The 27,970-nt window shown below is 36.5% G+C and overlaps 7 protein-coding genes and 1 non-coding gene across 8 annotated transcripts; 4 read left to right on the plus strand and 4 right to left on the minus strand.

Annotated features, from left to right (window-relative positions):
- Positions 1–1,614: 1,614 nt before the first annotated feature.
- LOC18016752 lies at positions 1,615–2,781 on the minus strand. Its single transcript, XM_006399732.2, has one exon. It carries the CDS (start codon positions 2,586–2,588, stop codon positions 1,785–1,787), a length of 804 nt encoding a protein of 267 aa, XP_006399795.1. The 5' UTR covers positions 2,589–2,781; the 3' UTR covers positions 1,615–1,784.
- Positions 2,782–5,109: 2,328 nt separating this feature from the next.
- Positions 5,110–7,070, plus strand: LOC18016753. Its single transcript, XM_006399733.2, has 4 exons — positions 5,110–5,904; positions 6,157–6,397; positions 6,489–6,606; positions 6,688–7,070. The coding sequence occupies exons 1-4, from the start codon at positions 5,285–5,287 to the stop codon at positions 6,777–6,779; spliced, it is 1,071 nt and encodes a 356-aa protein (XP_006399796.1). The 5' UTR covers positions 5,110–5,284; the 3' UTR covers positions 6,780–7,070.
- Positions 7,071–7,280: 210 nt separating this feature from the next.
- Positions 7,281–10,480, plus strand: LOC18016754 (glucose-6-phosphate 1-dehydrogenase 2, chloroplastic). The gene is made up of 11 exons (XM_006399735.2): positions 7,281–7,385; positions 7,500–7,700; positions 7,877–8,109; positions 8,189–8,283; positions 8,425–8,539; positions 8,710–8,915; positions 9,006–9,155; positions 9,237–9,357; positions 9,441–9,670; positions 9,748–9,948; positions 10,034–10,480. The coding sequence occupies exons 2-11, from the start codon at positions 7,508–7,510 to the stop codon at positions 10,281–10,283; spliced, it is 1,794 nt and encodes a 597-aa protein (XP_006399798.1). The 5' UTR covers positions 7,281–7,385; positions 7,500–7,507; the 3' UTR covers positions 10,284–10,480.
- Positions 10,481–13,620: 3,140 nt separating this feature from the next.
- LOC18016755 (photosynthetic NDH subunit of lumenal location 5, chloroplastic) lies at positions 13,621–15,601 on the minus strand. Its single transcript, XM_006399737.2, has 7 exons — positions 15,498–15,601; positions 15,174–15,389; positions 14,871–15,024; positions 14,678–14,766; positions 14,417–14,471; positions 14,196–14,281; positions 13,621–13,944 (listed from the first exon to the last, which is right to left on the minus strand). The coding sequence occupies exons 1-7, from the start codon at positions 15,519–15,521 to the stop codon at positions 13,786–13,788; spliced, it is 783 nt and encodes a 260-aa protein (XP_006399800.1). The 5' UTR covers positions 15,522–15,601; the 3' UTR covers positions 13,621–13,785.
- Positions 15,602–17,201: 1,600 nt separating this feature from the next.
- LOC18016756 (protein MICRORCHIDIA 5) lies at positions 17,202–21,942 on the plus strand. Its single transcript, XM_024156461.1, has 20 exons — positions 17,202–17,550; positions 17,656–17,768; positions 18,112–18,190; positions 18,270–18,362; positions 18,476–18,560; positions 18,645–18,720; positions 18,816–18,944; positions 19,036–19,134; positions 19,227–19,328; positions 19,434–19,592; positions 19,696–19,791; positions 19,922–20,085; positions 20,183–20,354; positions 20,442–20,518; positions 20,625–20,736; positions 20,844–20,957; positions 21,052–21,165; positions 21,259–21,372; positions 21,463–21,585; positions 21,678–21,942. The coding sequence occupies exons 1-20, from the start codon at positions 17,202–17,204 to the stop codon at positions 21,771–21,773; spliced, it is 2,466 nt and encodes an 821-aa protein (XP_024012229.1). The 3' UTR covers positions 21,774–21,942.
- A 668-nt stretch (positions 21,943–22,610) lies between these two features.
- Positions 22,611–24,148, minus strand: LOC18016757. Its single transcript, XM_006399739.2, has 2 exons — positions 23,877–24,148; positions 22,611–23,453 (listed from the first exon to the last, which is right to left on the minus strand). Exons 1-2 carry the CDS (start codon positions 24,064–24,066, stop codon positions 22,822–22,824), a joined length of 822 nt encoding a protein of 273 aa, XP_006399802.1. The 5' UTR covers positions 24,067–24,148; the 3' UTR covers positions 22,611–22,821.
- Positions 24,149–25,133: 985 nt separating this feature from the next.
- On the plus strand, positions 25,134–25,205 carry TRNAK-UUU. The gene has a single exon. It is a non-coding gene; the product is annotated as a tRNA-Lys (tRNA).
- A 451-nt stretch (positions 25,206–25,656) lies between these two features.
- LOC18016758 (exocyst complex component EXO70B1) lies at positions 25,657–27,930 on the minus strand. Its single transcript, XM_006399740.2, has one exon. It carries the CDS (start codon positions 27,880–27,882, stop codon positions 25,906–25,908), a length of 1,977 nt encoding a protein of 658 aa, XP_006399803.1. The 5' UTR covers positions 27,883–27,930; the 3' UTR covers positions 25,657–25,905.
- Positions 27,931–27,970: the final 40 nt, after the last annotated feature.

Raw genomic sequence — 27,970 nt, forward strand, 5'->3', positions numbered from 1 at the left:
AAGACAATATTACAATACATTTGTAAACATTTATGTGTAAGAAAATCAATTATCACATCAAAAAATCTTCACAAATTTGAATGTATATCGAAAAACAACAACAAAAGATAGATATGCAATAAGTAAAAAGATAAACACCAATGAAATTTCTAAAAACAAATACTATTAGTCATATTTTAGTATATTATATTACATATATTTGCATAAATTTATACAATTATTAATTTATGTTTTTGTTGGGACCATATATTTACATAGAAGTTTCAAAAAAAAATTATTATCTTATTATCTTATTGAATTTGATGAATTTTTACATTGGCCCGACTTGAAACTAGCAAAATTTATTATTTTATAGTGATTATTAATTTATAGAGTATTAATTTATAGAGATTTTACTGTATTAAAAAATTTCGAGGAAAACGCACGTGTTTCGTTCTTTTACATGTTTTTTCTTTGTTAACCCTTAAGCGGTAAGCCCTCTCGTGGAGGATGAGTTTTTTTGCTATCTATTAAGTAGTATTCAAGCCCGTCAGGTTTTAGGGGAACAAAAAAAAACCGCCAGATTAGAAAACAAAGGAACGAGAAGCCATCAGATTTTGTATTAGGGAGTTTTCTAAAATAATAATTCGAGGCTTTAAGGGTTCGCAAAAGCACTTACAGTACATACTAAATAAATGGGATTCGTGGGTCGGTGGAATAAATGTAAGCTTTATGGCCGTCATTTGGGCCAACAAATGTTGATGGGCAAGCAGAAGAAGAAAGTTTAGGCCTAGACGAGTAGAGCATATGTACAGGTTTAATTCTGTTTTTTGGGTGACAATAATAAAAGAGATGAGTTTTATGGAGAACGGAGGGAGATGTTGTAAAACAGATTTTGATTGGTAAAACGGTATGGTTTGGGAGCTACATTGACTCAACTGAAGCCGATTCAGAATGTTGAACATGTAAACATCTACTTTATAAAATATCGCGTTATGCATTGCTAAATAAGAGCAACCAAGTTTTTTTTTTAATTACGTGGATTTTGATAACTTTACTTACAAATCCGCACATTGGTTGCAATTCTATAAATAGTAACATTACAGAAAACTCACAAGAATTTATGGTACCTCACTAGATTGAGAAAAGATTCTGGTTGACAGAAAAAATCGAATCTTTGTTCCTGAGTTGGATCACTACACTAAATTGAGAAACCCAAACCAACTTATTTATAGGGATATGGTAAAACATTAATATAACAACATACACAAACTGCTAAATAGCTACTATATCTATCAATATAATAGATACAAGAATGAGACACACTCTCACTATGAGGATGCCTTAATCAAAAGGAAAGATATTTGTTGGCCCACCCTTTGAAACAGTCTACCTAATCCACAAACTTTGTTCTTAAGCAAAAAACTTCTTTCAATAAAAAATCCCCTCAAAATCGCTGTACTGTGCCTAGAGAGACTAGAGTTCTCACCACCAAACCAAAGCCAACAGAAACCAAATACCTTGACATTGCTAAAAATAATTGGCTACATTGTGCAAACTTTTCAACCACAATCACACAAGACTTGAGCTATGGTTTGAACATTTTAAAGAACTTCATGAATAGTGGATAACAAGAGAACTAATGCCTGCATTTTTTTTTCAACCAAGAATTTTAAACGTAACCAAACAGTGATATATTTTTAGAACAAAGAAGAAAAAAATAAAGCATGGAAATTGGGATTGGATTATTTTTTTTTTCATTCTGAAAACAGAGAAAAAAGAAGCATAACTTTTGGTCGATGCTTTTACGCGTTCGGATTCCAAAGTCTCCAAAAATTGGAATTGAAAAGACCCAACACGTCCGGTAGTACCTTCCTCGCTAATCCCTTGTGCTCAGTCGCATCCGCCGCCGGAAAAACCACCGTCGATTCTTCTTCTTCTTCTTCTTCGACAACCTCCTCCACTTCCCGCGGCTCTCGTTCCACCACCTCAGCTTCAATCAATCTTCCCGACGAGTTATCTGGAGACGACACGTAGCTCTCGGAAACTATGGATTCAGTCTCTGGCTCGACCTCGACGACGGGTTTATCCTCCTTATCACCGACCAGACGACTGGATTTCTCTTTCTTCTTAGCTCTCTTGGATTTGTTCCTGGAAGTTGAGTTTTCGCCGCCGATAGTGAGATGATGATTCTCGAAAGCCTCGATGATTTCGTGGATTAGCTCACGGTTCGGCGAGGAATCCCATCGGAACCAGTAGTTCGTGTAACAATCGAAACACTCGCAATCGAAAACAGGAGGTTTGTGATTTTTGCTGGATTTGTTCTTCTTCGTCGTCTTCTTCTTCGATTCAACAGAAGCAGAAGAAGAAGAAGAAGAAGAGCTTCCTCCTCTAGCGGAAATGGTGGTTCCTCTTGTGATTAAGTAAGCTAGAACTTCACGGTCTTCCCCAGAGAGAGCCGAAACTAGAACCAAAATCGCCGCAGGGAGAAGCCTGAGGAAAGAGAGAGAGTCGTTTTCGTTGAGATGGTGAGACGAGAAAGAAGAAGAAGACGATGATGAAGGAGGAGGAGGAGATGGGTAAACTTTTCCTTTCTTCTTCATTTTCATGGCTGATTTTTTTTTTTCTTGGGGAAGACGAGGATGAACAGTCTTTTTTTTTTTTTCCTCTGCCTCTTTACCAATGTCAGTGGGAGAGAGGTTTATTTTATTTTTATTTTTTCCAGATAAGGAGGCGTTTGATTATTTATTTTAAGTAAAAATGGACTCCAATTATACGGCCCACCTCACCTATCTTTTTTCAAAAACCATGCAAGTTTTTGCTTTTTATTCTTTCGATACTTTTTTTCGTGTTTCGTCGTATTCTCTGTACTCGACTAGTCTGTATACACTACTAATTTACAGTTGAAAAAGAAGAAACTTTGCTACATTACTGTTTCTTTTTTTGGTTATACGACTGTTCTAATTGTTCATGTGTACGTAAGTTTGCTATTTTTATACTTTAACACTAAACCTTTAAAAAAAAAAAAACATAAACGTTAAAGATATTTCCGGAGAAAAACGTGTTAAATACTTGAAAAAGTTGGGTAGTCGATAAATTCGAATTAATAAATTGATTACATATCGTCTGTTTTGTCTTGTTATCGGTCAGTGACAGAGTTTGCATTGGCATATTATGATACGGAACATTGAACATAGATGTTAATAAATTGATATGGTTAGGGGTTAGCTACAAGTTCTTCGTTTTATACTAACAAATCTGTCAAATACTTTTGCTTTACGCCTTTACCTTACCAAGATTCTAAATTATTCATAGCTACTACTAATCATTAGCTTGTCTTCTCAAAGATGCTCTTTATATATCATTCAGATACACTTTTACTGACTTTTATGATTCGAGAGGGATTTGCGTTTTGCTATATCTACCTGGCAATCCGGGCATTAAGGCCCATGTACATATATGGGCTTTCATACACAAACCCATACATATTCTGATTTGTGGACAGTGAACACTGATCTTATATCATTCAAGCCTATCGAACTGAAATAGCATCCAATATATCTTCTGTTATCACTAAATCAGCGATTTTTAATATAGTACGTCAAGTTCTAAAACTTAGTGTCTGGACAGTCTACGAGGGTCGTTTAAGAAGCCAAGACCTAAGACTAGCAGAAAGTCAACGGTGCTTTAGTTTAGGCGGCATTTAAATCGCCGATTAAGCAAACTAAAATTAGTTAACCCGTTTATATTAAAATTTCCAAAAATGTAATATTTTAAGAAACAGAACTATATAAAACCTTAAACTAATCGGCGCCTCAACGTTTTAGACGGTATCCAAACCTTAAATTATAACGTTTAACCAACTTTTTGAACATCATAATATGCTGAAGCTAAACCAAATATTTACGAGATTTGTAATATAGTGATTTGTATATATACCATCCGAAGTCAATATGAGTAGTAGTATGCGTGCGTTAGTTGTTAACATAAAGATACAAACCCAATATACCACTTTAAACTTTAAACAACGAAAGGCAAAAATTACTAAATGAGCATAAAACAATAAGAAGTCATGGTCCATGACTCATGGAATTTTAAGCATGCAAAGTTTACAAAGATGGTGATCGTAAGAAACTTGTTCTGGAAGAACTGATCAATAAATTTAAAAATACTGTTGGTGGCTTGATGCATTAGTAGAATTACTGCGATATGCTCGCTGGTTGGCACCCGCTAAAAAGCTGGTCAAGAGCTCTCGGAGGAGATATTACATGCACACATAAATGTATTTTATTTAGTTGATGTCATAACTGTTGATATAAAATAATTGTTTTGGTATGCATGTGATATATAAAACAGTGACATGTTAAAATACAGAATCACTAAGGAAGACGCGAAGATGCCCTGGCCTAATCAATAAACCTAGGTAGTAAGAAAAGCTCGAAACCGAAGAAAAACGTTTTTGTTTTATGGCCCTAATCGATATTTACAACATTAAATCAAGTTTCTTTACTACTTATATAAGGTTTTATTGCACATAACTGAACTCTTAAAGAAATGGAAGGAGAAAAGATTTATCTTTCACTAGCCGTTATAAGTAAAAAGTCCGTTAGTTTTAACGCGCGATTCACGACGTTGTTTACGCCGTCCAAGACAAGTCCGCACATGTGGAGCAGCAACTCGTTTGATATAGCACCATCCCTGACACAAGTCATACGTGTGAGAAAGCTCTCTCATTGGTCAAATCGGTTGCAAAAAGCTGATGTGTCTAACTATAATTGGTAATCTACCAAAAAGGAGACACCATGTGCACGTTAGAGGATGCGCCAGCTAATAACGACAGCTAGTGGGACAAATTAACAAATAAGGTAACGAGAGACGATAAAAGAAAAAAATTGTAAAATAATGATACTAAAAAATTAAATAAGAAAAGAAAGGTTGATATGTTTTTGAGTGGCGTGGTCCACCTTGGCACAGTCAAACCTCAGCCATTCGTTAGTCAGAGGAATTCATGAGACCCACTAAGATTACGCCACATGTATTTCTTTCCTCTCCCGCGTTATATCCTACCCAGATCTGACCGTTAACTCCAACAGTCGTGTTCTCTCACATCCCATATCTAGCCGTTTAACCAAAACAGTATTTTTCTCTCTCTCTCTCTCTCCTTCTCTGTCTCTCCTCTTTCTCTCTCCTCGCAGTTTCGTTTAGAAGAAGAAAGAAAGAAAAAGAAAGGCGAAATCTGCAAGGAGGAAAAAGATTTGTGGTTGTGTGTGTCTTCTCTGCGATTAATAATAATCTTTAAAAAAAAATGGGAAAGCTTCTGTGTGATTCGACGGCGACATTTCAATCTCCATCACCCACCGTTCCGTGGAGGGAACCGCCAACAGCCGCCGTATCTCTCGATGACGTGGATCTTGTTGACCAATCCGCGGCGGCTGCGGCGGTGGAGGCCGTCGAGAAGACGATGGCCGCCGCCACAACAACCACCGCTTGGGATGAGGTTTTCGGTCTGGAGGAGCAGCAAAGACGGCACCTTCAGCGGCTGCACGCGAGGGGTGTGCTTTGGAAGCATCCCGGAAAAGAGGAATCCTCCGTGCCGCCTGTCGTTTTCCGTCTCTCTCACGGCGGAGAGGTCTCCTCCGACGGGAACTGCCTCTTCACCGCGTCACAGAAGGCCATGGAGGCGCGTGGGATCGACGCGCGAGATTTACGGCGGCGTACGGTGCGGAGGTTCCTGGAGGACTTCGGATCCGCGAGCGAGGGAGAGAAGGAGGTTATCACGGAAGCGATTAGGCATATGTACTCGCCGGATCTGAAGACTGGGTGGGGGATTCATATCGTTCAGGAAGAGAAGTTGCTCGCCAAAAAAGACGAGCGTGAGATTCTTGATTCCGCCATTGAAGAGCTTATGCAGATTGGAATGCAGAGGTACTTCTTGGGTTTTTCACTTCCGATTCAGATCTGGTTTCTGTTGGTAATGGATCTTAATGCTTAAAGCATACGTTTTTATGATTGGATTCCGAAAAGATCAAATAGGTTGAAAGTATCGTGATTTAAGTTTATGAATATGCAAGATAGGAAGCAAATGTAGCATTTTTGTTGTTATGACTTTAAGAAATAGGCATTTGTCTTGGGTTTGGATTGTTTTTAATTACCTTTGTTTGGTTTTCTCCATTGTAGAGAAACCGCTGCAGAGTCGATCTACAGAGAGAGGTGTATTCCGGTGAATGATGGACTTAGTTGGGCTAAGTACATGTCGATTTCAGGTTCATCAGAAGATGAGCATGATATCATCACCTTGCAGTATACCGAAGATGGTTTGTTATCTGTAGATGAGAACCGACTAGGACATGCTGCTGCTTTTGGGGATGACATAGCTATTGAATGTCTTGCCACAGAGTTTAAACGAGAAATCTATGTGGTGAGTAAAGCTACTTAGTTATATTAGCTAGCAAGTATTCTTTTGGTTCCCAAATCACATGAAAGTAAAGGTGTGAAATTTGGTATCACAGGTGCAAGCGCACGGATCAGATGGGATGGTTGAGGAAGAGAATTGTGTGTTCTTCCTTCCTCACAAACCAAGAAGCGAAGTCATTGAATTCCCAGTCTTTTTATTCATGAAAGGGACAGGTATGTATAGTAATAAACACTCTCGAATTTTCCTTACATCGATTTGAACTGGTAATAATAAACATCATCTTACTCGTGCAGGTTGGTGTGGTGGTGGAGCAGATCATTACGAGCCCTTGATCGCGAATCCATCTCCGATGATATCCCATGAGAAAGTCGCCCTCGTTCTATGATTTTTGAGCTTCTTCAAATTCAATAGTTTTTGAGGGTTTTTGGTAGTTGTATTTTTGTGCTGGAGGTAGAATCAAATCATGTTAGGGAGAGAGATGAAAATTTGTGCAGGTTATTGGCCTGCTGAGTTAAAGCTGCTTATTATCATTGTAGTGTTTGAGAGGGGTATTGATTTTTTGTTCGTTATTGGGGAAGAAAACGGGAAATTTCTGTCTTTTTCAGAGTTGAGAGAAGCTGTAAAAGTGTGAACTCATAAGTTTTCCTGAGCAAATTTTGTTTTGATTACTTTTAAATGACAGTTCCCGAAAAAGGAGTAGCTTCCAACTAAATTCTTCCCACCATTAAAGTTGATAACTGTCTCGCAACATTGCAGCTCAAATGAATATACACGTAAACGATTCGGGCTCGAGTCACAATATAAGAAAAACTAGTCAAGAAAGCATCTTTTTTGTATATTCGAAGATCTCTTACATGAAACCAAAGAAACAAAATATATAGAAAGAGAAAGCAAAAGTTCAATTTGGTTGAATTGAAAAATATTTTCTGCAGACGCCCTTCACGTAGCCATACCATCATCACAGTAGTGAACCTTTGGGAGATCTCAAAAGGTTCTTATTTGCATAAATGCCCTTTAATCCCCTTTCGATGTTTCTTATGTTCTTCTCTTAAATCAAAACCTCCTCTTTTAAGCTTCTTAATTAATCCTCCTTATCTCTCTGTAGTAAGTTTGATGATGGCGTCTTTGTCTTCCTCCTTCACCTCCCGATCCTATCGTTCTTCTTCAGCTCCTTTCTCACCGATTAACGGTAACAGACATCGATCACTATCGTTCCTGTCTGCTTCTCCTCGAGGATGGAATACTCATGAGCTCTGTGTTAGATTTAAGAGGAAGTCTTGTCGTGGTTCTGTCTTTATGCAAGATGGTTAGTTTCGATTCCGCTTCTTCCTTCTCTGTTTATTTTTTACGGATTGGATTTGATCAAATGTCAAAACAAGCTTATTGACTGCAAATTGAATTCCTGATTTGTGGAAATTCTCAATACTCATGGAATCATTAGTAGAAGAGGGATTTTCTCTGACGTTTACATTGGGTTTTTAGGTGCAATAGTCACCAATTCAAATCCAGCAGAGAGTGAATCTGCTTCCCTTAAGGGATTGAAAGACGAGGTGTTATCAGTTCTATCTCAAGAAGCAGCCAAGGTTGGAACAGAATCTGATGGTCAAAATCAGTCAACGGTTAGTATCACGGTGGTTGGAGCCTCTGGTGATCTTGCCAAGAAGAAGATTTTCCCGGCCCTTTTCGCCCTTTACTATGAAGGCTGTCTTCCCGAGGTATTGTTTACCTTCTTATGTTTACTTCTCTATGATTGTCCATAGTGAAGCGTAATGATTGATTTTGTTATTTTCGCAGCATTTTACGATATACGGTTATTCTAGGAGTAAGATGACAGATGTTGAACTTAGAAACATGGTCAGCAAAACCCTGACCTGCAGAATTGATAAGAGGTGAGCTCCTAAAGTTTCCATTTCTTAGTTTAAAGACTCATTTTTTGGAGTGTCAAGACTCGGAACTTTATGCTTAGTTGGAGACGGTTTGTGAAGATTATGAACTCTGATCGCTCTGCCATTGTTCCATCTGGATTTCAGGGAGCACTGTGGTGAGAAGATGGACGAATTTCTCAAGAGATGTTTTTACCATTCTGGTCAGTATGATTCTCAGGAACATTTTACTGAACTGGACAAGAAGCTCAAGGAACATGAGGTATTGATGTGCCCCACTGCCAACTGTTCTGTTCTGCTTTCAGAATATTTTCAACCTTTTTTGCATTGTTTCATTTATGCTTGTTCGCTCACAAATCTAGTAAAACTAGAAGATCGAAGTCTTGTTTGTTTCTGTTTATAGGTGTACTTATCCTTTTCTTCTTTCTGCAGGCTGGAAGAATCTCAAACCGCCTCTTTTATTTGTCTATCCCTCCAAATATATTTGTCGATGCAGTGAAATGTGCAAGCTCTTCAGCTTCATCTGTCAATGGCTGGACTAGGGTCATTGTAGAGAAACCTTTTGGTCGAGATTCTGAAACCTCGGCTGCTTTAACGAAATCCCTCAAGCAGTATCTGGAGGAAGACCAGATTTTTAGGTGGGAGATACTGCACTTAAAGCTTTGTTGTTATAATGTTGATGCTTCTGGATGTTTGGCTGATATGATATTTTAATTGGGTTCTTACAGGATAGACCATTACCTAGGAAAGGAGCTAGTCGAGAACTTATCTGTTCTTCGATTCTCAAACCTTATATTTGAACCACTTTGGTCAAGGCAGTACATAAGGAACGTGCAATTCATATTTTCTGAGGATTTCGGCACTGAAGGACGTGGAGGGTAAATTTGCGTGTTCTCCATCATCTGGCTATTTAATATCTCTTCTGTATTGAAAGCTTATATTTCTTTTGCTTAATTCAGGTACTTTGACCACTACGGAATAATAAGAGATATAATGCAAAATCATCTGCTTCAAATCTTAGCACTATTTGCCATGGAAACACCTGTTAGTTTGGATGCAGAGGATATTAGAAATGAAAAGGTGTGATTTTTTTTTTATAACCCTCTTTATCAGTTAAGTTTGGTTCAAGAAAGCATATTATGAAATCCCCGTGCCGTATTCAGGTCAAGGTTCTACGTTCAATGAAGCCAATCCAACTTGAAGATGTGGTAATAGGACAGTACAAGAGCCACACAAAAGGAGGAGTCACATATCCAGGCTACACAGATGATAAAACTGTACCAAAAGATAGTCTGACTCCGACATTTGCAGCTGCTGCTCTATTCATCAACAATGCAAGATGGGACGGCGTGCCTTTTCTAATGAAAGCTGGCAAAGCACTACACACCAGGAGGTAGGTGCCTAGAATGAAATTTTGCATAGTGACTCTTATGAATTAGTCAATTTACAAATATATATATATTGATACAGGGCAGAGATAAGGGTGCAGTTCAGGCATGTTCCGGGGAATTTGTATAACCGGAATACTGGTTGTGATCTTGATCGAGCTACAAATGAGCTTGTGATCCGTGTGCAACCTGATGAAGCCATATATTTGAAAATAAACAACAAGGTCCCTGGTTTAGGAATGAGATTAGATCGCAGTAACTTGAATCTTCTATATTCCGCAAGGTACGTGAGTGAGTTAAGAGAAAAAGAAAGATGAGATCTTGCTGAAGCAATAACTAATCTTGATTCCATAAACAATTTCTTAAAGGTATTCAAAGGAGATACCAGATGCATATGAGAGGCTTCTGCTGGATGCAATAGAAGGAGAAAGAAGGTTGTTCATAAGAAGTGACGAGCTTGATGCAGCTTGGTCACTATTCACTCCATTGCTTAAAGAGATTGAAGAGAAGAAGAGAATCCCTGAGTACTATCCTTATGGGAGTCGTGGTCCAGTCGGTGCTCATTATTTAGCTGCTAAGCACAAGGTCCAATGGGGTGACGTCAGCCTTGACCAGTAAAAACCACTTTTTTGGAAATGATTTGAGTCAATCAAAGATATGTTTGTGTTGTCATACACGTTGATATATAGATTTATGTAGGAATCAAGCTTTTTCTACGTCTCTTTTGTTACTGGTTTGCCTTGGAAGAATTGGGGCATTTGGTTCTGTACCATTAATAAATAAATAAAAAAAACAAAAGGGTTTCTCTTTTCATCTGATACTAGGTGTTTAGCCCGCGACTTGCGCAAGCTAAAAGGTTTTAAAAACAAAAAAATAAAAAAATTATGCTATAAATTGAAAATAATTAAAACAACTATTTAAGACATAAAAATCAAAATAAAATTAACTAAGAAAGTAAACACAATTCAAAATTAATTACTTAAAAATTATTTATAACTGAATAATCCACAAACTAATTTAGTTAAGATAAATTCTAGTTTTTTGTTTCTTATTTTTTCTTTCTTCTTCATCGTTTTATCCTTATTCTTCTTTTGTCCATATTTTTTCTTGTTTTTTTTCATGTCTTATTCTTCATTTTTTTTCTTCTTCCCATATTTCTTATTCAAGTTTATCATTCACATCTTTTTTTCTTATTTAACACATTCGTCTTCTTCTTTTTTGTTTTTACGGTTTATTCTTCTTCTCTTTCTGATTTTTTTTCATATTACGTACTTTTCATACTTTTTATGACTCTATATCTTTTGAGGCTAAAAAAAAAAGATAAATACACATTTCAAACTTGAAACTCTCCTTAAAAATGTGTTATATTTATTGTTAGATAAGAAAGCTGCATTAACTTTTTTAGGTTGCTCCTTTCAAACAATCAAAACTGTTTCTGGGTAATCAACTTTAAAAAAGAGCTTAAACATATATACCAAAAAAGAAATTGTCAAAATTTCTTAATTATGCTAATAACAAAAATATCAAAAATTAAAAAAATATCAAAATAAGACTTTAAGTAAAATAGAGTTTTCACAAAAGGGTTGTGATATTTTCACGGTCCCAAGATTTGCAGATTTTTGTATATAATTTATCATTGATTTCTTTCACATTGTTGTGCTAGAATATTTATTTGTTATCCTATTAAATAATTTTGAAAAATAAAGAAAATACAAAATTAGATGGAATTGAATCATTCCAACATACAAACTTAAGAAAATTTAGAGTTTTAGCTACTTAAACATAAATTTTACATCTTTTGTGAAACTTAAGCAAGAGAAGCTTTACCCTGATCCAAAAACAACATTTAATAATTAACAGTTCAAACTCATCTGGAAACACATAAGATGAAAGTACTCCACACGAAAAAGATTTCAGTCGGAGAAACGTGCAGAAGATCAAAGTACAAATAGTTACCTTTTTTTTCTTCTGTCTTTGCCCATAACTAACATAAAGGAACCATAAACCAATATCAAAAAATATCCCAACACTGGAAATAAGAGACAAAACACACACAAAACCCATTCAAATAAAGTGATGTTCAAATAAAAAATAGTAATTTTGTTCATGTATCATCATTATTATCAATAGAACTAACTTTGACTTTGAGAGTAAGAATATACCAAGTGGACTCTAACATTTTTGCTGGAACTAAACTCCTTGTTAGCTTGTTTTATTTTGTTCTCGGCAGCGACATGTGGGGTCTTGGATACAACACAACCACCATGTTCTGCATCTCGTTCACCGAAGCTTCTTTTGAACTGTTATAAATTTAGGATTCATCAGATCAAGTAATAATCCATAATCAGATGATTAAACCTGTGTTTTTGTACGTGTTCTTCTAAAGTTTCATGTACCTTCCAAAAGTTTAATCAACTTAGCAACCTTCACAAGAACCAGGTGAACTCACGTTCATTGCCATGAGGGATTTCGACACCGTATGTCCTATAGACCATTCTGAATCGTCACCAAGAGCCCACACCACAAAACAGAATACATAATCTTTTTGTAATAATTTTTTAAAACATATTAAATGCTCTTATCTGACTCCGAGAACTGGTTCGGTTCATGACCATAATCTAGATCTTCATCACCAGCAAATGAAATCTGTTGCATCGCAAGATGAAACAATAAAACGCGGGCACCTAAGAAAGAAAAAACAAAAACAATAAAAAATTAAAACAGATAAGAATCAATAAACAAAACAAAGAAAAGTGTACCAAAACTGGCTAATATATAAAACATAAATATGATAGTTAATAAAAAAATCACAAATCTAAACTTAAAGCACAAAAAAAAAAAAAAAAATGTTACCCTTCGGTATAGCAGTAAAACTAAACAATCAACGATCAAGAAAGTCCGGCTAAAACACCACCTCCTAAACAGAAAAAAAACGTCAAACGCTATTATTAATAAGAAAAAATTATAAAATATAAATAGAATTTATAAAATATAAATAGAATATATAAATAGAATTTATAAAATATAAATAGAATCCAACTTCTAATATACATCAGAACAAAATATATTCCTGAAAGCTATAAAAAAAAATGTAGATCTACATGAGCTAACAGAAACGAATATAAAACAAAAATAACAACCGAATAGAAAATTAAACAGCACAAAACCTATTTTTTTAAGAAGTCACAAGATCACTAATGTGAAATGCACGAAATATATAGCTTACATGATCGCCAAACATTACAACTGTATAAGTGAAAAAAAAAAATTGGTTGAAAAATCTTTAAAATTTATGCAAATCGGATAATTCATATATATATTTTTATTAAAAAACAATATCTAAGTATTTATCAAGACTTACTTAAAGATTTATGGAGTAACATAATTATATATGATGATTTTCGATTTTTAATATATTTTATAAAAATTAATTTCGTTTTTTTATTTTTGTTTTAAAAAATCGTGATTTTAGTTGTAAAATTGTGATTTTTGATTTGATAAAATCGTAGATTTTGATCAGATTGAGATAAAATCATGTTTTTAATTTGATTTAATATTATTACAGTCTATATTATAATCGTGATTTTAGTTGTAAAAAAAAATTTTGTATTTTTTGCAAGTTTTTTAAATTAAAAACAATTTTAAGGAGGGGTAAAGAGTAATTAGCCACTCTAAGATTTAATGAGAGAGATTTAAACCAAATTTTTACTTTGCTTATTGTTGTGGGTCAGGCTGGTTCAGTGATATCTTGTATCCACCATTTTTGGCTTTCACTAGAGTTGGATATTTGAAACAATACCAGTATAAAGCTCTGTTTCATGATAATTACTTTTATTTAAGGATTCATTTATTGCTTCTGTATCTTCTACGAGTGCTACTAAATTTGCGTCATTAGCAAAGCCTAAGTTTATTTTGCTTACCTAAACCTCTCAAGTCAGACTTGGGGCCAAACCTCTCAGGTCAAACTTGGCCCTTCCTCTTTTTGGAAAAACAAAGAGTCACAAAGAAGAAACAGATGTACAGTATTAAGAAAGGATATAATCCATTTCACAAAAGAAAGCGTGTAAAAATGCAAACACATAATAGCTCCATGTCATGTCACAAGTTTTTAGATTGGTACTTAAGCTTCAGAGATTGGAAGTTGACCACAGTCTGCAATCACCACTTTCTTTCTGGGACGGTCTCCTCTGTCTGTCTCTTGTTCCTCTATCAGCTTCACCACATCCATTCCTTCTATAACTTGCCCGAACACCACATGCCTTCCGTCCAACCATGAAGTCTGTCCACATCGTTCCGCATATTAATTTTGATATAAACTCAACTATGCAACAAAACTTGCGATCGTTTTTCATTTCAATCTAAATCCAGTTTCATCTCTAGGTTGTATAATTCGATTCTATAGCATAACACGGGTTCTTATGTAGTTGACGCTCAAGGATGACATTAATTGAGATTCTTATGTAGTTGAACTATATAAATTCTGCTTTAACAGTAGACCTTAACCAGAGGGAGAATATTTGTAGATTTTACCTTAACAGTGCAGATGAAGAACTGACTACCATTAGTATTAGGACCAGCATTTGCCATACTCAGAACTCCTGGTCCAACATGGGATACTGCAGTGTATTGCACATCATTACTTTCTTGAAATGTATTAAATGGAAGGTTTTTGTCATGGGAGAATGCGGAAATGCATTACACCTGACAAGTTTTGGATGCTAGAGTTGCACAGGAGATTAGGATAGACTTACACTTGAAATTCTCATCCTTGAATGTGCGGCCATATACACTTTTACCTCCAGTTCCCTGCTCAACAATTAGACTTCTCGTATCGTTATAAAGGAATTATGCTAGCAGTTAACTAGACGCACTTTACAGTAACTGAGATGTGAAAGAACAGAAGATATTCATCAAGTAGATAGATGGAAACAGAACATGCACTCAAATAAAGCCAACCAAAAAAAATAAAATAAAATAGAGAACCCTGATGTTAAGGATTCACAAAAACTCACATTGCCCTTCTCAAAGTCTCCTCCCTGAATCATGAAATCTCTGATGACACGGTGGAATGTAGAACCCTTGTATCCAAATCCCTTCTCACCTGAGAAAGATCATTAACAGGATTAAGCTCCCACACCACTGACATATTAACCACAACTTGTGCAATGAACATCCATATATACATATATGATCATTGGGAGCTACCTGTGCATAGAGCACGGAAGTTCTCCACAGTCTGGGGTACATCATCACCATACAATCCAATCACAATCCTCCCAGCTAATTTTCCCACTGGGTTTCCAACACTTATATCCAAATACACCTTGTGTGTTATTTTCGATTGGGGTTCCGTTAAAGCCTGAAATCACGAAACCAGCAATCAAAATTTCACAAATTACACGATTCACTAGCTTTCGCAAATCTAATGGAAAACCCCTAGCGTAAGCTATCAATCGGCTCAAGAATTTCAACACGAAGTCAGTATCAGGATATGTAAGGATCCCGAACCTCAGCATTCGATTGAACCGAGAAGCAGCGGTGGTTTGTTTTGGTGGGAGATGTATGGTGAAGGAGGAGCGACGAGGCCGAGAAGGGAGCTGAGGACGAAAAGGCGATGGAATCGATGGTGGATTTGGTTCCCAATCGAACAGAGTTACGTGAGAGAGTGAAGGTATTGATTTGAGGAAGTCTTCGTGGAGCAGCTGAGAACGACTTCGGATTTGACTAAGGATGATACCAAAAAAAAAAGAGGAGCATGAGAAGAATTGGTAAGGTAACAAAGAAAAAAAAATCTCGAAAGAAAGGGAAAAAAAATAGAAAAAGGAAACGCACCAGAGTCATCGAGAGAATCGCCATGGGAGCTCAGAACTCTTGCTCTCGCTGTTTTGGTAGGTGATGAGTGATAGACGAATGAGTCTGAGAAGCAGAAATCATCTGTTTAATTACACTAATAGTCCGCATTAATTACAGTTGTGCCACTGCCCATAGTGACGTGGACTCGAATCGAGTCAACGGGTCGGGTCAGATCACTATGAATTTGAAGACACCAAAAGGCAAAACCGCAAAAGGTATCATATAAAGCAAGAGCCACTTAGTCAATACTACAATAAAATAAACTAATTAATGTATTGATCTAGCTGAGTAAACTATAAATTTTGAGGATTAATGAGAGCAAAACGTTTTTGGAGTTACAGGGGACCAGGGTCATATAAATCATATAGGTGCAAAACATGAGAATACAATCAAGCTATGCAGACCAGGCTTGTGTCATTGATTGGGTTTGCACAAACAACAACCTAATCTTAATCATAAAGACTTAAAAGATGCTAATCATAGGAAACAAGATTCTCAAAGATGCAAAGTATCCAGTTAAAAGATTTACACCATTTTTTTCTAAGTAAACTTCATAATACTCAACATTTTTCTAACTAAATGAAATTTGTTATAATACTCAAAACTGGAAACTTTCTTTCAATGTCTAGTCTAGAAAACAAAATTGGAAACATGTTAAGAAACTCATTAAGATTAAGAATCATATATCAATTGAGGTTGAATGGTTAAGATGATTATTCAAAATTATAGAAATTATGAAGATATGATTGTAGAAGAATCAAGGAAAATCTAGAAAATTGTTGATATTATCTTAGTTTAGGAAATTTAGCTATAAAAATATCATTTACATTTCTACTTAGATTTAGTTCTATCTCTTATAGATTCTATAAGAGGTTGTATTCGTTTGTGCATTTTAATTGATTTGAAAATCGTTGTAAAATATATTGTTTCCAAAAAATCTAATGTATGGATTTTAAATTATGAAACCAAAGACCAATAAAATGCATTATGAAATCAAATCCATACATAAATCCTTAGTATTGAATAACAAAGTATTTATAAATCATAGGATAAACACCACAAGATATTAATATATCAGTGAATTTAACATGGAAAAAGAACAAAAAAAAAATCTGTTAAAAATGAAATATTTTTCTTAAGATTTTAAAGTAGTAGGATGTGATTGGAAAAAAAAATACTTAGGTGGAATGCAAATGAAATTAAAATCAATCAATTTTAGAGTAATTTAAAATTTTTGTTGGAATTTTACTGAATTCTATCAAAATAACAGTAGACATATTGTTCGGAATTGATTCTTTGTATTTTTTAGAGTAATTTTATTAAATTCTTATCAAATGACAATATCATAAATGCTAATTCATTCTAATTCAATTGAATTCTTTAATTGAATACCTCCCCCTTAGATTCAAAAGACTTAAAAATAGAAGAAGAGAAGTTAACTAATTAGTTAGCTTTTAAAATATAAATAATCTAAGAAGGCTTTAATTGGAAACTTAAATGGGCCCGTGAGTACGTTCAGGAAGGTGGACGGTTATTTAAAGTCGCGCCACTCTTTTCTCCCTATAAAGACTCGGACCACCCATCACTTGACGATTCGTCTCTCACGTCTCGTCTCTCTCTCTCTCTCTCTCTCCAACTTCGACTTCAAACTTTGTTCGAAACCCTAGCTTCGCTTCTGTAACCATGGATTCTTCTCAAACCACGCCTAAGAAATCGCTATTAGTGATCGGAGACACGAACGGTTCTGGCATGAGTACTAACCCTAAACCCTCTGGTTCGACTCTTGGTGAAACCTCCAAGCCGGGACTCAAGAGAGATTCGAGAAATTATGATGACGGTGTTGATGATGATGATAACTTGCCTATCAAGAAAACGAGGACAATGGATAACCCTGATCATGATCACGATGGTAAAACAATCCTAGCTTTGGATGTTAAACCACTGGCGATTGTGGAAGCGGATACTCCGAAGCTTTCTAGACAGTTTTGGAAAGCAGGAGATGACAAAGAAGACGAGCCTGTACCTCGCTATTGTAATTCGACACGATTCCTTCTGTTAATAATCTGTATAGAGAATTTGAGATGTTGCAATTTCGAAACCCTAATTAATCGTGTGTGATTGTTTTTGTTTTCGATAGGTAGCAATGATGCGGCGGTTAGGGTTCATCCTCAGTTTCTTCATGCTAACGCCACCAGCCACAAGTGGGCACTTGGAGCTTTGGCCGAACTTCTTGACAATTCTCTCGACGAGGTATGTCCTTGTGATTTTCACAATTCCTTTATTTTTTTAAAAAAATCTACTATATACGGTATTCTTCATCTTTATAATTAAATCGACATTAGATCCACTTTATTATGTATCCATAATTCCATATCAGTCAATAGTCTTTATAAGTCAATTTGGCTCTCATTAGGGTGCATTAGTCACGGATGTCTAGATGCGTCGAATTAAGTCAATAGTCTTTACAAATCAATCTTTATTTATAGAGTTTGAAATTAATGTTAACTCGGATGTCTAGATGCTTCGAATTAAGTTGATAATTCTTCTGGTTTTTGTATAACGTAACTTGTGTTTGATCAACTTGTAAAAATAGGTGTGTAATGGGGCTACATATGTTCATGTTGATTCAACAACAAATGAAAAAGACGGGAGCAGCATTCTCATAGTTAAAGGTTAATTACTAAAGACAACTTGTGCTAACTACATGATTATGGAAAACCTTTAAATGATCCGGCTTATTTAACACTGCAGACAATGGAGGTGGGATGAATCCGAGTAGGTTTAGAGAGTGCCTTTCTTTGGGATATTCAAGAAAACGTAATATGGCTAATACAGTTGGTCAATGTAAGCCTGCCTTAAATCATCTTTTTTTTTATAAAAAAAAAATTAGCATCTGCTCTTGGCATTAGTAATTAAAGTTGATTGCAATCTTTAAATTTGTAAAACAAACAATGAAGACGGGAATGGATTCAAAACTAGTACAATGAGGCTTGGTGCTGATGCAATTGTCTTCTCACGTTGTCGAGGAACCAATGGAAATAAGTAAGTTATTTCACCAACGTTAGTTTTTTTTTATTATTTGTTTCGCGCAATGTCAAATCTAATGGTATCTTATATCTGTTTCAGTGCGACACAGAGCGTTGGTATGTTGTCATATACGTATCTTTACGAGACAAGAAAATGTGAAGCCATTGTCCCCACGGTAAACTCAATTCGTATTGCTGTTTTATATAGATTGCTCTTCTTCTCAAAACATAAAAGTCTTATTTCTTTTGTTTTTGGTCTCTCTTGGTGTAGGTTGATTTTGAGTTAGTAGATAACAATTGGAAGGAGATAACATACAACTCCACAGATGAGTGGTTTGATAATGTAGATACTATAGTGAAGTGGTCGCCATTTTTATCCCAACAAGAATTGTTCGAGCAGGTTTTTAATTATATTCTTTATTTTTGTCTATCATCTTCTTCCTTCATGACACTACTTTTTTATTGTATCTCATACTTTTCAAATGATACAGTTTGATTACCTAGACGAGCAAGGTACTCGGATTGTGATTTATAACCTATGGGAGGACGATGAGGGGAAGTTGGAACTTGATTTTGATACAGATCCTCATGTAATTTCACTAGCTCGATTTTTCATTAGAGACAATATTTGGACTACATCTATGTATATATACGTAACAGATGATGTGTGACTTATCTACAGGATATTCAACTCAGAGGTGTGAACAGAGATGAGAAGAACATAGAAATGGCGAAAGCTTATCCTAACTCGAGTCATTTTCTAACGTATCGACACTCCCTACGTGTATGTGGTCTCATGTCCCTAATTAACGCAATTCCAATTTGTTAATTACTTTTTCAAGTGCTCATTATATTAATAACCAGCTTCTGGTGTTTGCTATATATGCAGAGTTATGTATCGATCCTGTATCTCAGGCTTCCACCAAACTTCAGAATTATTCTTCGTGGAAAAGATGTCGAACATCACAGCTTATTAGACGACATGATGATGACGGAAGACAAAACATACAGACCTGTGCGTTCTTTAGAATGGTCAACAGATGAAGACGTAATAACTTACCTTATACTAGTCTTACTTTTCACTATTTCATTTTTCCCTCTGAAAAAAAAGCCTTAAATAAATCTCTCTGTGTTTTCACAAAAAACTTCAGATGGTTGCTTCTCTAAAGATTGGCTTTGTGAAAGATGCTCATCATCACATCGACATACAAGGGTTCAATGTTTACCACAAGAACCGGCTTATCAAGGTGACTATAATCAACAACTTATAATTCACAGTTGTGTTTATATAAACACTACCAAACAAAAAAGGGTTATCTACCTTCACTGCATTGTAACCAACCTAGTAATATACGTTTCTGCTTATATTTTCTTCAGCCATTTTGGAGGGTTTGGAATGCTGCGGGAAGTGATGGACGCGGTGTAATTGGTATATTGGAAGCTAATTTCATACAACCAGCTCATAATAAGCAAGGGTTTGAGCGAACCGCTGTTCTTGCTAAACTCGAAAACCGATTGAGAGAATATCAAAAGGCCTATTGGTATGATTTTATATATTGACCTATATTGGTATGATTATATATATATATATATATATATTGACTCTCTCTCAAGATAACTATCTTTTTTGTTGGATAGGTCTTCAAGATGTCACGAGATCGGTTATGCTCGAAGGCGGAAACCGAAGACTAATGAAACAGAAACTATTTCACAACGGGACCATAAATCCGATGTACCTTCTAACCGCGTAAACAATGATAAGGGGTCTTTTTCTGCTTCAGCACCAGCTGTAGGAAAACGAAACTTTCAGGTTTATTTATTTTATTTATTTTTTAATCTATTGATATTCATCATTTAGTATTTGAGTTAATAATAATTAATTCTCTCTGCAACATAGGATGTTACACAATCAAGTCTTGTTGGTAGAAACCTTGACAACGGGCTTAAGAACGCGAAACATGGGCATGTCACAAGGTTTTCTTCTCTGATATGTTTCCCTTGAATCTAAAATATTTTGTAGTATGTCTATCTTACCAGTATCATTTAATTTCATTTGACAATGTTTTCTCTTCTACTGTAGTTTTAATGAAACAGTATCACTTACTCAAGCTGCGGAGTTGCAGAAGGTAAAAGACGAAGCAGCAAAACAAGTGGCTGAGTTGCAGAGACAGAATACACAGCTTAAGTCGCAAGTAAACTTCCTTTTTTTTTCTTACAAAAGTCAGCTTTATTTTGTTTTTTGGATTTTTTTTTTTTTGTTTCCTGTAATAGATTTCATTGTCGAATATATATGAACCAGCTTAACGAGTCCAAAGCTAAGAACTATGCTTTGGAGAAATCGCTGAAAGTAAGAGACGAATCAGCAAAATTGGTTGCTGAGCTGCACAGACAGAAAGCACAACTCGTGTCGCAAGTAAAACTCTTTTCTTTAGAGAAAGTTATGTATGTCTTTTCTTTTTTATTAATTGGTTTTCGATTATAAAAGATCGCTGTTTATTATGAACCAGCTCAAGGATTTAAAAATTAAGATCCAAGATTTAGAGAAATCTCAGAAGGTAAAAGATGTATTAGCAAAACGGGTGACTGAGCTGCAGAAACAAAGAGGACAGCTTGAATTACAAGTAAGGCTCTTTTATTTTTTTCTGAGAAAGTTTCGTCTTTTTTTTTTAATTGGTTTTGGATGTAATAGAATTGACTGTTAAAATATGAACCAGCTCAAGGATTCAAAAGCCAAGATCCAAGATTTAGAGAAATTGCAGAAGGTAAACGACGAATCGATAAAACTGGCGGATGAACTGCAAAAACAGAAAGAACTACTTGAGTCACAAGTAAACCTTTTTCTTCTTTTAATAGAAACTCTCGTCCTCTTTTGTATTGGTTTTTAACTAACATAGATCCCTTTGTGTAATATGAATCAGCTCAAGGTGTCACAGGCTAGGAATCGAGACTTTGAGAAGTCGCAAAAGGCAGTAACAGATATCTTTCAAGAAGAAAGAGCACGCAGAGATGTGACTGAGGATGCCTTGAGGAAGAAAATACGGGTTAGTCATTTTTATTGTTTACCAAAATAAATAAATCGTTACTTTTTGTTAGCTCCATGCATACTCACATCAGTCATTTGGTAATGCAATAGGAAGCTTCTGATGTCATTGATTCGCTAACAATGAAAGCAAATAGTCTCGAAGCAGAAAAAGCATATTGTAAGAAGGTACACATGCATTTGCATTAAGTAACAACTTGGAATTTCAAAACTCGTTTCTAGGTTTTGAAGTGTTGTTGTACAACAATCTCTATCCTTTAGTAGAATGTACATTCATTAGACTCAGGAAGACTTTAGTAAAAGACGCCAGTTTAGATTTTAATTTTTCTTGTCGCTTTTTCTACTTCCAGACAGAACCACCAGATTTCTTTTTTCTATTTTTTTCTTAAAAAAAAATCTCATAGCTTTTATGGTTAAATTCATTTATACTCAGATCCAGATACATGTTGTAACATGTTTGTGTTACAATCTATAATCTCCATCATGATTGATTTTTTTCTTAATGGATCTAAATATATATATAAAATCATCTTAGGTCGACCCTAGATTGATACCATGTTATATTTGATGGGGTATCAATCTAGGATCAATAATCTTGGTTCGTAAATTTTTCGGACGGTCCATGACCAGGTTTTCAGTTACTCATTTATGGGTCATACTTTTAACCAAGATTGATATTTTCAATCACAAGCACTGAAGATCATGGGTGTTACACTTATGATCCACTGATTCAGTAGATATTGATTGGAATTTCCTTGATTTGTTGGTGTTTTTCATTTTGGAAAAGAATTAAAAAAAAAAAAGATTAAGATATTATGATAGTGTGAGGAAATCTAATTTTGGGTACCATAATCTGATTATATTGACCGATCATCTGTATCCATTCAGTGTAGTTTGTTATAGGAATCACAATGTCTGTGAGTTTCTATTTTAAACAAGGAGTTATATTTTGCGTTCCTTTTCTTGTTTCCTATCCAAGGCATTATATTTTCCATTCTAAATTTGTACTAAGATATAAATATATTCAAATCTGAATTAACAATAAGTCCATCAAAACTTCCCTCCTCGAACCAAATCCTTTATCTTCTGTAATTGAAGAATAATTTACACATTAACAAGTAAATCATTCACACACAAACACAATCAACCCCGATCGAACAGAGCACAAGAAAACAAAAACAAAAAACAGAGCAGATGGAGAAGACGAGAGCCAAAATGTGGAAGAGAATCTGATCGCCTAAGGATTGCTATCGCCGGGAGGAAAACGAGGAAGATAAGGTATCCAAGTGATGGGATTTCTCCAATCAAACGCCGGCAATGCCGGATTAGGGTTTCCGAAAGGAAGAAAAGGGAAAGGCAATGACGGAAGCGGCGGCAGAGTCGGCAACGGCGGCAGATTCGGGTACGGCCAAGGAAACCAATACGGCGGCAGATAAGGCCAGAAGAATTTCGAATCTCTCAATTTCTTCTCTTCCTCCTCCTCCACTCTCACTCGCCGGTGATGTTTCTTTCCTCCGCCGCCGCCGCCGCCGCCGCACAAAGTTGTGTTTTTGTGTGAAGGTTTGTAGCTGAGTGCGCTTAAGCTGTAGATACAGACACGATCTTGCTTCGATTTGACGGAAACTTCGTTGGACGCCGTTCGGAAAACAGGGACGTTGCAGCCGGCGTTGTCGTCGGAGGTTGTGAGGAGCTTGGCGCTGCACTGAGAAGCTATGGCGATTCCGTCGACGCAGTCGATGCCGTCGACGTGAGGGATCTCGAGCTTGTAAACGCCGCTTCTGTTTGTTGTTCTGTTCACTGATATGTTCACTTCCTCTGCTGTTTTCGGTGAGCTCGCTTTGAATCTACAGCTCACATGAACTTCCACACCTGTGCAGAAAGATAGAGACTGGTTTAGACGATCCAATTTAAACCGATTTAAACCACCAATTTAAAGACCGATTCGAAACACTGTTTCCACTCCATCTCTCTATATATTCATAAACCAAAAAATCCAAATCAAAAACCAGATTCACAACTAAGTTTCCAGATAACATTCAAGTTTATGGTTGGTTCATGTAATGCTGAACTCTAGATCCCTGCCTTTATTATTGCCTTGTAAGAAATAGCTCTGTTTCGAGATATTGTTGATACAAAACCGAATCAAAACCAAGACTGTGTATCAAACAGAAGGAACATGTTATTCGGTTTCTATATTCTGAAAATTGAAGAAAATTTCTGAATTTAAACCAGATTGGCCAATTCTAAGTTACCAGAGAAGTTTAAGTCTAAGGAGAGTTTCATATCCCTGACCTTGTAAGAAATAGCTCTGTCTTGAGAAAGTTTTGATAGAACACGTGTCACAGTAGACAACGCCGACGACTGTGATGCGAGAAGAAGGGTCGGAGCTTCCTTCCGGTGGTGACCGGCCACGACCACGGCCGAAAGCTTGATGTGTCAAGCAAGAAGCTAGAAGCAGAAGACTGAGAAGAGGAAGATACATTGTGCCTAAATCTCTCTCACTATCTATCTATTGTTCTTTTTGATGATAATGTAAGTGTGTGTCTGTGTGTGTGTTTCTGTGTGATTGCAATATATTCAACCCGTGATCTACAATTTTTTGACCCAACCACTGTGTAACAAAAATTCCTTTTTCTATCCACTACCAAACAAAGACATGTGAAGAGCCTTTTTTGGCTCATTGTGGCGTTACAATGTCAAAGACATGAAGAAGAAATTGTTTTGGACAAATTTACCCAAAAACACTCCAAGAAAGTTTGTAACCTTTTTACTTATACAGATCTGATTCTGATCCAACTGATTTAGAGCCAAAACCCCAATTATTTCTTTATACGTGTTATCTTTTCTGTACTCCCTTTTTTAAATAATGCCAGTTATCTATATTCGTGTCTTCGTTGATAAAAGGTTTTTTATTGCTTTCTTGTGATCCAAGTCTGCAAGACATGCATTGATAGTAAGTTATATAACTCCACTCTTAAGAAGACTTCAAATTCTGATAAATCCAAATTATATGCATACCTTGCTTCAGTAAATATCTGAAACTTGGTTGTGTGTGGCTTCAATAAAGCCAAACTATCAGCCATCTCATCTATTTGCATATACGGTCTACATAATGTACCTTCTGAACTGAGAGACAATATGTACCAAACATTTATCTATCATTTATTTATTTCTACAGAAATGTCCAACATCCAAACTTTGCTTCTTGATATGAGAGAAATCCGAGATAGTTAAAAAAGAAGAAGAAGAAGAAGATTTACTGGTGAGTTCACATGGAAAATGACACTTTTCGTGAAATCTTTGATAATGGAACTTTATTTGGTCCATAATTCAATAGCTGATTACTTTGCCTTTTTATAATTTTTACTCTTTGATTATACAGTAAACGAACAAAAAAATGAATTTCAAATTGAGATATGATCCACTGAATAATGGATGTATGCATGCAAAAAGTAATGTCAAATTGAGATATGATCAATTGAATGTATATCATGCAGTAAACGTTCTAGTTATATTGATATAATTAAGTGGAGGACATTTCAACGTGAGGCCGTCTTAGCTCAGTGGTAGAGCGCGTGACTTTTAATCCCGTGGCCGTGGGTTCGATCCCCACAGACGGCGATATTTGTATTTTTTTATTAAAACCATAAAAGAAAAATGCTAGACTAACTTGCCAATGAAGAAGCAAGTCTGTCTTAGTGGAATGTTATTTTATGAAAATGTTACTTATTTTGTATGTATGTTCAAATATCATGGAATATTCATGTGTTAACTAAATTCTTGCATTTCTTGTACGCCAACAATTTGGGTTTATTGGATTTCACATTATCATTTCTCACCATGCACTTGTGGGATAACACAATAGTTACTGGGTATCAAAACTTGATCAGACATCAAGTTTCTATAAAATCACTAAAAATCGTGATAATACGATAAAGAAACCTCTTAACATATCTTCAAATTGGTATATCACAAGATCATCAACTTAACTCATGATTAATCATTTTTTAACACACAAACCATTCGAATAAGTTTAGAACCCCTAAACAGTTCTAAACAATTTTCGCTCACAACATGTACAAGAAATTTAAAACATAAGACTTTAACAATAAAAAAAAACCGAAACTTTTAGAAGAAAAAAGAAACAATTGAGTAAAAGAAAAAAGAAACAAAAAGTTAGTCTCATCTCTGATCGAGAACAGTTCTATAAACAATTAAACATGAACGTAAATGAAAAATAATCATAGAAGGATTCAAGAGAAGAAAAGAAGAAGAAACAAAAGGAACCCGATCGATCATTAGTCACACAGTCTCATAGTTTTCAATTTCTCTTCCGTGCCATAGATGTTGGATTCCCATCAAACAAGTCATCAATGAAAGACTCAATATCTTCAGGCTGATACTTGACATACTTATCCGTCTGCTTCCCTGAATCAAGATGTTGCTTATACCTCCCAAAGAAAGACCTATAAGCCGGAATCACTAACGCCGCGATGGACACTCTTAGCTCTGATTGCATCTGCTCATCACTCACAATCCACGTGCTCTGCGTCTTGTGAATCTCATCGAACAAATTATTGAAAATCTTGAACCTTTCTTTCAAAACCGGCTTGGACACTTTCCCGTTCACCTGTAATCCTTCTTGATTCATACATTGCAACACTTTCCCCCAAGTTTCTCTCTGGTAACTCTTATGGTACTGTCTAAGCTCCGTTGATCTTTTCCTTGTCCAAGATTGACCCATCAAGTCCCTTATCTCTGTTGACCCTTTAATCTTCTGCAAAATGTATCTCCCGTTATTCATTAGGAATATAGATCGCAGTGATGGGTCTCTGTACAGTTTCGATTTAATCTCAAGATTCGCGTCAAGCAATTCCATCACTCTTATCATTTGTCTAGCAAAGGCAGAAGTTTTGTACTCCTCGTCGTCTTCTCGCTGGCTTCGTTTGGTCTCTGGTTCAGGTTTGGTCTCTGTTTGATCCGATTGAGACTTCTCGTAGTGTTGGAAAACTTGGTCTAGAGTGTCTTTGTACTCGCAAGCGTATTTGAGGTAATTCATGGTGAAACGTGTTAATGGATGGACCGCTCCGCTTGGAACTGGTGTTCTTCCATTATCGCTCTTGATCGAGTTCTCTAGCTCTCCGAATATGGTCACTGCTGCTTCTCCTAGCCTCGTCTGAGCCAGTTTAATCTCCTGGATCAGATCTGAATCTGTATTTTCCACCGCCGGGATTAAGTCGCGGAGCGTCTCGTACATGTCTAGGAACTTGAAAAGTTTCTCCGACGACCTTTTCGTGAGCACCACCGCGCCGGAGAAATCTAGGAACCGGATTGTTACGGCGGAGACCAGTCCGGTGAAGAGGCGTTTACGAATCGGGGCGTGATCGTGATCTGGGAAGATGGTGTTGCAGAGAGATAGCTCGCCGGGGAAAAGAACGGCGGAGCAACGGCGGACGATTGAGATCCATGAAGCGATTTCTCCTTCGAGAGATTCCCAAGCTATTCTCTGTACGTCTTCTACATTGATCCCTTCGAATCCAACTTCGCTCAGCTCCTCCTTAAACGCGTGCCGTCTCGACATCTCATAAGACATACAGCACTCTGCTTCGTAACCGGCGGAGATCATCGCTCCGGCGATTTTCTTCAACGTCGAGATCGATTCCGGTGGAAAATCCGGGAAACTTTCTTCCTCTTGAGATGGATCATTGTCCTGTAATGCGCATCGATCCGATTCGTGCGTTGAATTGGAAGGAGGAGGTTTTTGATTGTTGTGATTGCCATTGTTTCCGTCGCTGTTCTTCGTCTCTCTGGAACGATCTAGAAGATGACGAAACTCTTCGTCGAGAAGCGAGACAGCCCGGTGCTGAACCGAACTCGCCCGGTTTAACCACGAAGAAACCGGCGTTGAATCTAACCGAAGCTCTCTCAATCTCGTAACCGATTTCGAAATACGGTTAACGGCGTCGATAAATGCAGAGTCCTCTGTTTCGTCCCGCCCAAGCCCAGAAGATTCCATCTTCGACACCAACGAATCCACCGTCTCCGGGAACGGTTCCACCGCTGGAGGAATCTCCCGTAACGGATCTTTCTCAGCCGCGGCGGAGGAAATTAACTGGATGAAATCGTCGACGGCTTCCATTACCTGGTTAAGGCTGATCTGGGAGGATTCCGATTCCGGCTTCGCCGTCGCCGTCTCCGTGCTGTTATGCAACTGTTTTTCGGATTCATCGGAATGCTGTGTATTCTCGCGAACGTCGTGAATTTCCGATTCCGTTGCGTGATTTCCAGCTTTCTCCATTTCGCCGGGAAAATTATAAACCCTTATCTAACTGATTTTTCCTTTTTTCTCGTTTTCTGTTTTCTTTTTTGGGGTTTTTTTTTCGCTT

The sequence above is a fragment of the Eutrema salsugineum genome, unplaced genomic scaffold, assembly GCF_000478725.1.
Source record: "Eutrema salsugineum unplaced genomic scaffold, Eutsalg1_0 scaffold_2, whole genome shotgun sequence".
NCBI lineage: Eukaryota > Viridiplantae > Streptophyta > Magnoliopsida > Brassicales > Brassicaceae > Eutrema > Eutrema salsugineum.

Coding starts and splice junctions, on each gene's coding strand:
- LOC18016758 (XM_006399740.2), bottom strand. CDS start 27,882: ATGGAGAAAGCTGGAAATCACGCAACGGAATCGGAAATTCACGACGTT.
- LOC18016754 (XM_006399735.2), top strand. CDS start 7,508: ATGATGGCGTCTTTGTCTTCCTCCTTCACCTCCCGATCCTATCGTTCT. Junction 8,110..8,188: donor ATGAAGGCTGTCTTCCCGAG/GTATTGTTTACC, acceptor TTATTTTCGCAG/CATTTTACGATATACGGTTA. Junction 9,358..9,440: donor AGGATATTAGAAATGAAAAG/GTGTGATTTTTT, acceptor TGCCGTATTCAG/GTCAAGGTTCTACGTTCAAT.
- LOC18016753 (XM_006399733.2), top strand. CDS start 5,285: ATGGGAAAGCTTCTGTGTGATTCGACGGCGACATTTCAATCTCCATCA. Junction 5,905..6,156: donor ATGCAGATTGGAATGCAGAG/GTACTTCTTGGG, acceptor TCTCCATTGTAG/AGAAACCGCTGCAGAGTCGA. Junction 6,398..6,488: donor TTAAACGAGAAATCTATGTG/GTGAGTAAAGCT, acceptor TTGGTATCACAG/GTGCAAGCGCACGGATCAGA.
- LOC18016752 (XM_006399732.2), bottom strand. CDS start 2,588: ATGAAAATGAAGAAGAAAGGAAAAGTTTACCCATCTCCTCCTCCTCCT.
- LOC18016757 (XM_006399739.2), bottom strand. CDS start 24,066: ATGTATCTTCCTCTTCTCAGTCTTCTGCTTCTAGCTTCTTGCTTGACA. Junction 23,454..23,876: donor ACAGAGCTATTTCTTACAAG/GTCAGGGATATG, acceptor CTTTCTGCACAG/GTGTGGAAGTTCATGTGAGC.
- LOC18016755 (XM_006399737.2), bottom strand. CDS start 15,521: ATGGCGATTCTCTCGATGACTCTG. Junction 15,390..15,497: donor CGATTCTCTCGATGACTCTG/GTGCGTTTCCTT, acceptor TATCATCCTTAG/TCAAATCCGAAGTCGTTCTC. Junction 15,025..15,173: donor CGGTTCAATCGAATGCTGAG/GTTCGGGATCCT, acceptor TCGTGATTTCAG/GCTTTAACGGAACCCCAATC.
- LOC18016756 (XM_024156461.1), top strand. CDS start 17,202: ATGGATTCTTCTCAAACCACGCCTAAGAAATCGCTATTAGTGATCGGA. Junction 17,551..17,655: donor CGAGCCTGTACCTCGCTATT/GTAATTCGACAC, acceptor TGTTTTCGATAG/GTAGCAATGATGCGGCGGTT. Junction 18,721..18,815: donor GTGAAGCCATTGTCCCCACG/GTAAACTCAATT, acceptor CTCTTGGTGTAG/GTTGATTTTGAGTTAGTAGA.